This window comes from Lissotriton helveticus, chromosome 11 (genome assembly GCF_964261635.1).
Source record: "Lissotriton helveticus chromosome 11, aLisHel1.1, whole genome shotgun sequence".
Lineage (NCBI taxonomy): Eukaryota > Metazoa > Chordata > Amphibia > Caudata > Salamandridae > Lissotriton > Lissotriton helveticus.
In genome coordinates this window covers 7,671,702-7,683,826 of record NC_136072.1, presented here as the reverse complement: position 1 = coordinate 7,683,826, position 12,125 = coordinate 7,671,702, and the positions used below count along the sequence as shown (strand labels likewise).

Below are 12,125 nucleotides of genomic sequence, written 5' to 3'. Positions count from 1 at the left end.
GGAAGGGTGCTAAAGAGACAGAACATTGGGGCATATTATCAAGGGGGTTTATCTCTGCTTTTTTGGCTTTAAAAGCCAAGAAAGCGGAGATAAAATTATCTCCCTATTACCAAGCTGTCGCTAACACCAGTTAGTGACAGCTAATAGGAGATAGCGACCATTTTGGGCCCCGCTTTGCATGTCAGTGATATTTATCACTAATGACATGCAAAGTGGGCGTGCCAAGATGTTAGCGACTGGAAACAGTCGCTAACATCGCTATCTCCTATTACCAACTTTTGGAGATATTCGCGCTAAGCGCGAATATCTCCAAAAGCTAACACCTGCCCTGAGCAGTTCTTCACCATGTTATCCAATGGGAGGTGGATAACATGGCTAAGAGCATTTGCTCGATAATGCATGAATATCGCTGACTTTTCAGCGATATTCATGCATTGCGGCCGTTTTTTATCGCATTTGCGATAAACCTTGCTAATAGCAAGGTTTATCTGCGATAAAAATCGCCGATGTGCGGCGATAATTTTTGTCTCTAAACAAGTTAGAGACAAAAATTATCGCTAGTTGTTGGTAATATGCCCCATTGTTTTTAAGTTGAGGAGGTATGATAACATTTAAGTAATGGAAAACTTTAATTTCCAATTCAGTACTATGTCATAAACTGTCATGCAGTATCTAAATTTTAAGAATTTGAAGCTAAATATAGGTTTAGACTCCTGCTTTCTTCATCATTACTCCATGATGAATGCAAAAACATCGCGAACACACAGAGACAGGAACCTCTTTTTGAAAGAGAGGTAAAGGGTTAACAGATCCTAACCATTCACAGGTGAAGATACAGTCACTTAAAATGAAATAGATGATTTCATTTGCTGCCTTTCTCATGATCATAGAGTGGTAAAATATTTAGCAACATGTGTGGCAACACTGGGTCTTACTAAACTTTGGGCAACACCCACAAGTCATAACCTCCTTAAAAAACTAACAAAGAAAACAGTGCAAAATTAATCTTGGATTGAAGATAAGGCAGCCTTAACAAGGAGGTCGCATGGTTGGATGATTCTGAGCACCTATTCCTCTCTGGGGGCTCAGAAGTATCTAGCGTTGGGTTTTGCCAATCATACAAAAATTTTATTTTTGAAATACAGACTAGGCTTGTTGCCATGCACAAAGCACTTTCCACATTGGCTGAAAATCCAAGCTGATTCCAACTGCCGCTTATGTGGGACAATGCAAGAACATATGCTGCATCTCCTCTGCACATGTAAAGAATGAACTGAGGAAAGAAGTCTGTTTTTAAAACCACTTTTTAACCAGAGAGGCATTCGCACACGGAGACAAGCTGTGTTGGCATGCTTTGCGACCAAGGACACGCAGCTTAATTATCGCTTTGTAACATTTTTAAGACAAGTGGAAAAGAAAATGACAAAGTCCGAACTATCACACAGTAGATAGGGAATAGGATAAATGCTGCTATAATAATTGCTCGTTTTTTTTTCTTTTTTAAAAACTTTTTATTAACTGCATAGAAAAAGGACAGTGGTGTACATCACATTTTAAGCATCTTCGTACCAGACAAGATCAAGGCATAGCACATAAAATCACAAATACAAGCCTTACAATGAGTAAATTACATCATATATGCAACCTTTCGAGTGGTTCGTCAACTCTGGCCGTCACTGGGGGTTTGCAGATATGTCCCCTGTACTCATTCCAGCTGTACCAGATACCAACCCACTTCTGTGGGCAGCCCCTCGTCACATAGACTGTCTTTTCACGGAGCATGCACCAGTCCATGTCTTTTTTCCATGCACCAATCTTTGGAGGCATACCAGCCCCCCAGAGCCTAGCTACATTACGCTTTGCAATCACAAATCCAAGTGTAGCCCATGTTCTACCCCTTGCAGATAGATCGGTGGGTTCCCATATATTCAGCAGGCATCGTTTCTCCTCCACCCGCAATTCCACCCCCCATACCTCGCGCATGCACTGGTGTATTTGTTGCCTGTAGATCCGTATGAGTGGGCATTCCCACAGAATGTGAAAAAACGTCCCCGCCTCCCCGCAACCCCTCCAACAGAGCCCGTCAGAGCCACGGCCCATGAGCCGCAACCTTGTGCCTGAGATGTACACACGGTGAAGCAATTTCAGTTGAATCAGACGGAGTCTAGCCAATATGGCCACCTCCCTAGGGGATGCCAGCGCTCCAGTCCTCTCTTCTTCATCAATTTCCAACCCATCCGCCTCCCATTTTCTCTTGAGAGTATGCAGCAGCTCAGGGGAGTTATTAACAATCTTTTTTTATGTGAGGGAGATGGCGTGGTCAGGAATGTGACCGTCTAGCAGTCTGTCTTCCAGAGGGGAGGATGCCGGAGGAAGGGTCCCAGGGGGAATGTTGGATTGGAGGGAGTGGCGATCCTGCAAGTAGCTGTAAAATTCACTTGGGGCAAGCTCATAAGTCTGCTGGAGGTGCGCGAACCCTACAACCCCTTTGGAGCCCCATAGGTCTCGGATGTGGGAAATCCCAATTAAGTCCCAGTTATGGAACACTTTCGTGCGGTGCAGGCTGCCCAGACGCCCCGAAGCCCACAACGGAGTGGACATAGTGATGGTATCTGCCCAGCCCAGCTTCTTTTGCACCACGTGCCAGATTTGCACAGAGTGTTTGGTTGGGCCTGTGAGCGGGAACCTACCTGGCTTAGAGCATAGCGCTCTCTCATAGTTCCCTCCCGGCAGCAACCAACGGTCCATCCCGTACCCGGGTTCATTACCATCACAATATGTGCCTTGGTTGATGGCTGAGAGGTGTGCAGCCCAATAATACTTGCGGGTATCAGGCAACGCAATACCCCCATCAAACCAACCAAGCGTCAGTTTCTGAAGGGAGATGCGAGGAGCTCCTGCCCATAGTAGCTCGCGGAGTGAGGCTTCAAGTGTCGCAAAGTATGACTATGGCACCAGATCCGGATGGTTCTGTAATGCATACAAGAATCTCAGCAGTGCCATTATTTTAAACAGCGACACCCTGCCTAACAGGGACAGTGGCAGGTTGCACCACGCGGCCAAGTCCCTCCGGAACCGCTGCAAAGGAGGGAGGAGGTTCCTCTCATAACGAGTGCTCGCAGTCTTAGGGACATATACCCCCAGGTACTTGAACCCATCCTCAGCTATTGTAATTGGGCAATCGCGAGGTACAGCCGGCGGGCCACCATGAAGGACATAGAGGACCGATTTGCTCCAATTTATACTGTAACCTGAGTTATGCCCAAAGCTCGTGAAAATGTCCATGGCCACAATGAGGGATTTACGAGGGCTAGTCAAATACAGAAGGATGTTGTCCGCGTATAGCGAGATTCTGTCCTCCCAGCCGTCTGCCCAGCGGAGTCTCTTTATAGAGAGGTCTTGTCGAATCCAGGCTGCTAAGGGCTCCAGGGACAGAGCAAAGAGCGGCGGCGAGAGTGGGCACCCCTGCCGTGTTCCCCTCTCCAAAGCAACCACCTCAGATAATTTGTTGTTAACAGTAACCTGGGCAAGTGGCTCAGAGTAAAGGAGGCGGACCCAGCCGATGATTTCAGGTCCAAAGCCCAATTTCCGGAGAACCGCTAGCATGTACGGCCATTCCAGAGTGTCAAAAGCCATGCCCGCATCTAGGGATACTAGCACAGCATCCTCTCAGAGAGTGTGGCAGCGCCCTAAAACCCCCTGCACTCGGCGGAGGTTAAGAGCGGTGTTACAATGTGGCATAAAACGCGACTGATCTGGGTGGACCAGTGTCGATAGGACAGGTCGGAGCCTGTTGGCTAGGACCTTGGCCAGGATCTTGGGTTCCAAATTTAGTAGGGAGATAGGCCTATAGGAGGCACACAGGTTTCTGGGTTTGCCGTCCTTCGGGATGGCAACTATGGTAGCTATTCGTTGATCTCTGGGTAATAGGCCTTGCTTTTTACTTTCCTCGAACATCCGCTTAAGGTATGAACTGAGGCCATCAGCTTTGATCTTATAGAGCTCGATAGGGAGCCCGTTGGGTCCCATAGCCTTGCCAGAACGCAGATCACATATGGCCCTACTAAGCTCCTCCACCGAGAGTGGGGCCTCCAATAGCTCCCTCTTCCCATCCGTAAGGGCAGGCATTTGAATGTCAGTTAGCAAGTCGACCGAGTCCTCCTCAGGCCGGTCAGATCCTTTACTATAAACCCGTCGGTTGTGTTTCTCAAACTCTCTTACCACCTCCCGGGGTTCCCTTACAACCGCTCCAGAGTCGGTCAAAATTTCCACTACTACCTTCGGTGACTGCTGTTTTTTGTCCAACCATGCAATAAGTTTGCCGGCCTTGTCTCCCTGATCGTAGATCCTACCCTCCCTATCTCTAAGGGTAGTACGTGCAGCATCCGTGGCTAGCGACTTGTATTGGGCTCGTTTAAGGCACAGCTGGTGTGTCCCTTCCGGGTCATCCCCAGTGAGCACCGCTGCCTCAAGGGCCTGCAGGTCCCCTCCACTCTGAGAGCCTGTGTCTCCCGCTCCCTTCGAGGGCCAGCAATTTCCGACAGGGCCTCCCCTCTCAACACCGTCTTAAACGCCTCCCACAATATGGCTGAGGACTCCACTGTGCCCTCGTTTTCCTCAAAATAGCGGTCCATCGCAGTAGCAAGGGCCTTACGTGTATCAGGATTTCAGAGATGCCAGGCACTAATCGGAGCTACTCTGCCCTCTCACTCGTCTCTGATCGTGAGATGGATCAGTAGAGAGGAGTGGTCTGATATACCACGCACCAGATGGGTGGCCTCACAGACAACCATGCCGCACTGCAGCAGTGCAAAAACATAATCCAAACGGGAGAAGGAGTGAGGCGGACCCGATAAGAAGGTGTACTGCCTGTCGGCAGGGTGTTTGAAGCGCCAGAGGTCTGTGAGGACAAACGTATCTGTAAAATCAGGTAGCCACAGCTGGCCAGGGGGAAGATCCCTCGGGGGAGGCCTATCACAATGACCTGAGACCACTGCATTGAAGTCGCCCCGGACAAAGAGCTGACCCTCCGGAAGGGAGAGGAGCAGCTTCCCCAAAGCCTGGAAAAACTGGGTCTGTAGTCCCGGCGGGATATAGCAAGTCACTAGGTTAACTCTGCCGCCCTACCATTGGCCTGACAGAGCAGCATATCTACCCAGGGAATCTGTCTCGGTGTGGTCAAGGCTCCGGCATACCATAATACCGACTCCTCGGGAGCCAGAGGTGAAGCCTGCATGAAAAACAAGGGAATAACCAAATCTGTTAAGCGCGTGACAAGTATTGCCCAGGAGATGGGTCTCCTGCAGGAGAACCACGTCCGGCGCGTGCCGTTTAAGGAAGTGCAAGACTATTGTCCTTTTAAGCTTGTCCCCCAGCCCGTTGACGTTCCAACTCAGAATTTTAAGGCTTTTATCCCACCCCATGTTGGTAGATATGTTGAAATGCGCTTAAGGCCTCGATACTCCTGGCACCACACTGCAATACAATCATCTTCCTCATGTGTGACAACACCAAACAAGCCCAACCCCCTCCCCCCCACTCCCCTCCCAGCCAACCACCCAATCCAGACACCCCACCAGGTCCCCCCCCCACTTCTCCCCCAAACACGCCCCCCTCCCTGCATCCCTGCTCCCTAGGCTTACAACTACCCACATCCCCAATTAGCAGAGCGCCTTTCGCCCAGAACCCCAACCTAGAGTGGAGAAAAGCTCCCCTCTTCTAACAAAGCTTTATGCTAAGAGGAACATGCGCCGGCTCCAGCTCCAGCAGCCACTCACTCCCACCCTTAAACATTATTGCGTACCATTCCAGCTTCCTAGCAAAAGTCACGTTTGGGCAGTAGGCAGGGTCCGGCCCGAACACAGTTCAACAATGTCTCAGCCTGCCCGGGAAGATATGAACCCCGCAGTAGTTACCTCAGGGGAGCAATACATACATCATCTCTAATCACCTCACAATCCGCTACCTCCACAAGGCCCGCTTCCTACCACCCGTTTGCTCCCCCCCATATAGAGGGCATGACCATTATGTGCAGTCTTTGCAATACGTTACAGTTCGTAGAAGTTTACTCCTGCCGGTCTACCATCGCTACTGCTCCTCTGTGTCACGCAGAATGTCCCCGGGAGGGCTAGCCGACCTCGACCTCGACCTCCAGGAGCGTTGACTCCGTCCTCCCGCCTCTGATTGTCCAGTCGTCGATCCAGGTGAAGCAAACTGCGCGTCTCTCCAGCTACCGCCGTCCAGGCTGTCCGGATTCCTGGACGCCTCCTCGTCCAGCCTGCTCTGTACATCTGAGGGGCTGGTAAAAAAGAGGGATCTGCCCCCGGCAATGACCTTGAAGAACATCACATACTTTATTCCCTTGTCACGCAATGCTGCTTTGACACCTGTAAAGGTACGGCGCTCCCTCTGTACCTGTACCATATTGGAGGTCTCCTGATAGTCTCGCCGCTTGTAGGATGGCGTCTCTATCTCGATAGTTCAGGACCTTTGCTATGATTGTTCTAGGCGGTGCCCCTGGTTTTGGCTTGGGGAGGGGCGCGCGGTGCGCGCACTCGATGGTAAAGATACGCGATAGGCGCGTAGGTTTCAAATGGTTGACTATCAGGTCCTCAAAGAACAGCTCCACACTAGGCCCCTCTGTTTCCTCCGGAACGCCTACCACACGTATATTGCTCCTCCGAGCCCGCCCTTCCTGGTCCTCGAGCTTGAGGGCCATGTGACGGTGTTGGTGGACTAGCTCATTTACACGGTTCTCCAATGTTTTTGTTGACATCCGAAGCTCCTTGATTCCGTCCTCGTTAGCCTGGGCCCTGTCAGAAGTCTTACTGAGGTCTGCTCGGAGGAGATTAACCTCAATGGAGACTCTGTCTATCTTCATCTCCAGATTCGTGCCCAGGGTCTGTATAGCTGCCATGATAGAGGCCAGCGATGGGTCCTGAGGGGCAGCGACATCGCCCGTCGTACCACTCGCCGGGGGGGTCCCTTTGTGGACGGCATATTTGTCTAGTTTGTTGAATTGTGTGGGGACAGTAGAATTGGGCCTCATGACGACAGGATGCGCCCCTGTCGGCAGTCACAAGGCAGTCCAATGCGTGCAGGAGACCGTCGTTTTCAAAAGGGGACGGCAGGAAGAGGGAAAACAGTCCAGGCCCCCCGCAGCCAGCACAGAGGATCGGTGATGGAAGGCCCAAGCGCCCCGGCCCAGCTGAGCGCCACTGTCCATAGCCCCCAGAAGCAGCACACCACTGGCCCCGACCCGGGGTAAGTTAGGAAGCGGCCAACCACTGCCACTCGAGGCCCCTCACTTGGTACGGCACGCACCCATCCACCCCCGCCTGCTGATCTCCTCCGTAGGGGGTGTCCCCTTGTGCCTCACTCTTCAAGATAGCTGATGCCAGGTTATGCCGGGCCCGCACTGGACCGGGAACCCTCCGTCTTGACCCACGCCAGGCCTCAAGAGCCGTCACCTCTCTAGACGCCGTCACCGCCTCTCTCCGTCGGGCCAGCCAGCCGATGAGGCCTCATCAGGCAGTCCACTTGATTGGCACCGTCTTTCGGGCGCACAGCGACTGGCCCCGCGTAGCCGGTATAGGGGTCGTGGGAAAATGCACCCGCAAAGGCCTCCTGCCCCGGCCCCTGCCGCTCAAATCGTCCAGGGCCAGGCCCACCAGCCAGGCCCCTAGCACTCCGCAGGCCCCCGCTGCACCACCGCGGAAATTCCAGCGCGGGCCCCACACAACAGCAGCCGGGCCGCGCTCAACTCCCACAGCGGAGGGGGGGCCTCCGCACAATAACCTTCCACCGTATGCACCCCCGACATGGCCTACAGCCGCCGCTCACACGCCGGCTGGTCCTCACTGTAGCTCATGCGGAGAGGCCCCCGGCCCTGGCCCCACCGTTTCAATTGTTCAGGGCAAGTCACTCAGTAGGGCCCTCGCATTCCCAGGCCCAATGCAGCACCTCCACAGCAATCCGGGCGCGGGCCCCACACAGCAGCCGTCTGTACGCGCTCCGGGCCTCCAACTGGTGGGGGAGCCCCTCTATAGAGTTCCCTCGCAGGAACCCCCACCAGGCACTCACTGCCGCTGTTCGAGCGCCGGCCTCTCCTCACTTCCGCCCTCGCGGAGAAGGCCGGCCAGCCGGGCCCTCGTGTGAGCCGCCGGTCCGCCTCCACCTCCACAGCAACTCCGCCGCAGAGCAGGCCGGCACTCGGGGGGCAGATCTCAGGCCGGGAGTCGAGCCTCGTCGCCGGTTTTGGAGCGCTAGGTAGCTCTGTGCAGTGCTGGACAGGGGCCGCAGAAGAAGCTGAATGATCGTCGGATTTTTCACCAGATTTAGGTGGGTGAATGCTCGGCTTCACGGAGCTCCGGAGTTAGGCAGCCATCTTCACCGGCGCCTGGCCACTCCCCGTCTTGCTTGGTTTTTTAATGTACTGTAAATATCATTTGCTTATAATGTCTTCTAACTAGTTTTAATCTGCAATGAGATATTTTGTAGCAATGGTTTTAAGTAACTATGCTAAATAAAATACACTGAAACTGAAACTGAGTGGTAAGTTGAAGAGGGTGCCATTTTATAGTTGCTTTCAATGAGAGTGGTGTAACATTCTAGTGGTTATTATCCAATATACACCAAACCTGAAACTGTAAATCTACAGGCATAACTATAAAAGGGACCTAAAAGACAGTGGGTCATTAGCGGAGAAGGATGCCGGTCCTTCATAAGAAACTAGTTTGCAATCTTCTGTCTTCTGAGAACCAAGCAATCTGTTGTGGCACTTGACTACCTCAGGGTAGCAAGGCAATATTGGTGCATCATCTTAGTCCCTCAATCTAACTGTGGTGAAATTCCAGTTTGGGGCAGATTTCAAGATTTTACCAATGTTGTATAACACAACAAAGCACTATAGATACTATTATAAAGCCTGCACAAGTCAACAACGATCCATGAAGGGTTCCTTCTGGTAGAGCCGACTTGTGCACAGGGCCTTGACTGAGTTTGAGGGTCGTCTTGAACACAGCCCCACACATGTGCACACAAGTGTGTGCATGTGTTCACATTCAAGCAGCCTAGAGCTTATTACCGTAGCGGCAATGGGCCTTATCATAAGAAAAGTCACACTTGTAGTTCATCCATATTCCATTTCAACAGAGCTTATAGTGACTGAGCCTTTGTTAGAGAGACTCATTCACAACAAAAGTCCATGAACCAAGGTGTCCAAAAAGTGAATAATCCAGTGGGGATCAATAGGCAGAACTCATTTCTCATAGTGCCCTTTCTTTTGTACCCAAAACTCATTAAGATCAATTCGTAGAAGGATGATATTTAGAACTTTGCATATGTAACCTTCTCTTATATGATCAAACTGTGGAAGAATAAAGTGGTCTTCTAATAGGGTCATGTTTCTTGTTGCAGGTTCGGTTTGTTCAGGTGCACAAGATTCGTTATGTGTGGGACAGCTCTGAGAACCGGTTCACGAAAATTGGGTATGGTTCATTTTCTCTACACAAACAATTGATGAACTGTATGCCTCCAGCCAAAAGTTGATATTTGGGAGTCGGGGAAGTTCAAGCATCCTATCGCCTCGGGCATCTTAGACCTGTTAAAGCTTGGCATAGAGTTAAGCCGGAGTCCCTGCTCCTCCAATGGGAAGTCACACAACTCCCAGGAAGAACACAAATATTCCACCATCTTCAAGACCTATAAAAGACAATCCTTTGTGCCATCCAGCTAGAGCCTGCTAAAGTAAACCAGTTTAACGATAAACTTACCTGTATTACATCTGTCTATAAACCAATTGATCCTCTTTTTCTCTTTGGGAGACACATTGGATAGTTCTCTGGCTGCCTATAACAAGAACATGCCATGTTTTGCTCTTCCGTCACTTCAGAAGACTGTGTTTGCCATTTCTCTTTGCTGTCTTCAATCAGTGCATGCCACAAGTGGCTCTTCTGTTCTATGGTCGCTGGCAAGCAAAGTCTCAAATATGCCTTGCCCTGACAACATTTGATAACAAAGGGACCTATGGTATTAGCAAGCTTGTGGTTATGAACCTTAACTGCCCTTTGGCCCCAACTCCAGTTCTTTTCCCTGACACTTGCTCATTGCCTCTTCACCTAGACTAATTATAGGATGAACAACCTTTACAACGCAACTTTTACCACGCAGTGCCTTTACAACGCAACTTTTACAACGCACACCATTACAACGCATTGCGCTGGGTGGCGCTCTAGGATAGGGAATAGATTTAATTTACTATCCAACACCTTCCCTAGTGTCCACGGGGACTGGAGTTGGAATAGTAAATTAAATAATTCACTATCCAACACCCAAAAGCACTATGCGTTGTAATGGTATGCGATGTAAAAACTGCGTTGTAAAGGCATGCGATGTAAAAGCATGCGTTGTAATGTCATACATCCTAATTATAGACACTACAAAATGTCAAGTACTGCACCTACCTAATAACAGAATAACTCTCAGGTTAAATGACAGATTGTCTGCCATAATGTCTCTGTTCCACAGGTAGCTTGGCACTGCCACCAGGGGCTAGGATCAGTAACTCCTGTGTTGACTCTGGGCCCGATTCACAGAACTAACTTAAGACAATATCCTAAACTTACTACTTTTGGTATTCACAGAAGTTAGGATTTTGTCTTAAGTTTGTCTTAAGACAGACTTAAGACAGACTTAAGACAGACTTAAGTTAGGATTTTGTCTTAAGTCTGTCTTAAGACAAACTTAAGACAAAATCCTAACTTGTGTGAATACCAAAAGTAGTAAGTTTAGGAATTTGTCTTAAGTTAGTTCTGTGAATCGACCCCTCTGTGTCTGGTTTCCTGATAGTTTGGCACAGCCTACAGGGCAAAGATTCTGTCACTCCTGGGTTCACTCCACAATATACTTCCTAGTGGCACATCCCTGTTCCTTGATACTTGCATTCTATTACTGCTAGGTGTACTCTACATTGCACTCACGAGTGACCTAGCACTGCCCAAGGGGCCAGGATACTAGTGTTACTGTATTAACTTCATGTCGTTTTTCCAGGTTGGATAGAATTGCACCAGTAGCTAGGATTCTATTGCGCCTGGATTGACTCCTTATTGTGCATCATGGTAGCTTACCACTGCTACCAGGGAATGGGATTAAGTTTGTTCTGGGTGACCGTATATACCATTACATTGGTACTTATGTTGCCAGATAGTTGGTATATGCTTTCATGGCCACTTGCATATTCACTACACAGCAGGATATGCAGATTGCCTACATGGCGTGTAGCACAATCTCTTAAGGACATATTGAATAACAGATTGCATGGCAATATTGAGTGATAAATTTCATGGAAAATTGGTCACAAAGTAAATCACAAATATGTGATAGACTCCAGTATACAAAAAATTAATGGCTGGACTGCTTAAATTAATTTCAGATACTGTTAATTCTGTGTTTTGCACATCATGCCACCTCAGTTTACACCCAGCCATATGCAAATCAATCTTGACCCTGCTCCAATCGGAACAGTTAGGCCGGAACTGCCAAGTCAGGTCCTCCCAGAACCAGAACACACGCAACCCGAGACTGGTATTGCCATGGATAAGGCTCTTCAGTCAGGCGCAGCTTGGTTTCAGCACATGTAACCCTGATAATTGCTATATTTTACTACCCCAACAGCAGTCAAAGGGGCCATCTTCGTTGCTTGCACCAGGGCCCATGGCATCCTTGCTGTGCTATTGCTGCCTGCCAGCACTAGCAGAATTAACTTTGGAGCTGACAGATGCTGGTCAAAACAGGCAAAGCAAGAGTGTGTATGAGATATGGGGTAAACTTTGCCCAATAATGTGTGTTGTAAATGTAATGAAAGCTTTGTTTGCAAGTGGCTCCACTCAGCTTATTTGGAACATCTTTCATGTGTCCCAATAGCACCACAAGGGGGTGGACATGAGTTCCAGATCTATCAGGTCTGACACAATGTGTTGTCCACACCTCCTGAGCTCTGCCTTCACATTCAAGTCTGGAAGTTCCTGTGTTATGTATGATCAAATCAAGCCCAGCTCTGGACATCTTGATCTGGGATGGCTATGCGGGCCATGAATGTGCAAAGTAAAAGTGCGCATAAATCAACA

General features: G+C 49.6%; 1 protein-coding gene across 2 annotated transcripts in view; it reads left to right on the top strand.

The window, feature by feature from the left end:
* Nucleotides 1-12,125, top strand: part of LOC144792208 (putative cation-transporting ATPase 13A4) — a 408,029-nt gene that overhangs the window by 153,355 nt on the left and 242,549 nt on the right. For both annotated transcript variants that reach the window (XM_078667109.1, XM_078667108.1), the window contains exon 4: nucleotides 9,418-9,488. In XM_078667109.1, coding sequence (XP_078523235.1) covers nucleotides 9,418-9,488 — 71 coding nt within the window. The remainder of the gene's footprint in view (nucleotides 1-9,417; nucleotides 9,489-12,125) is intronic.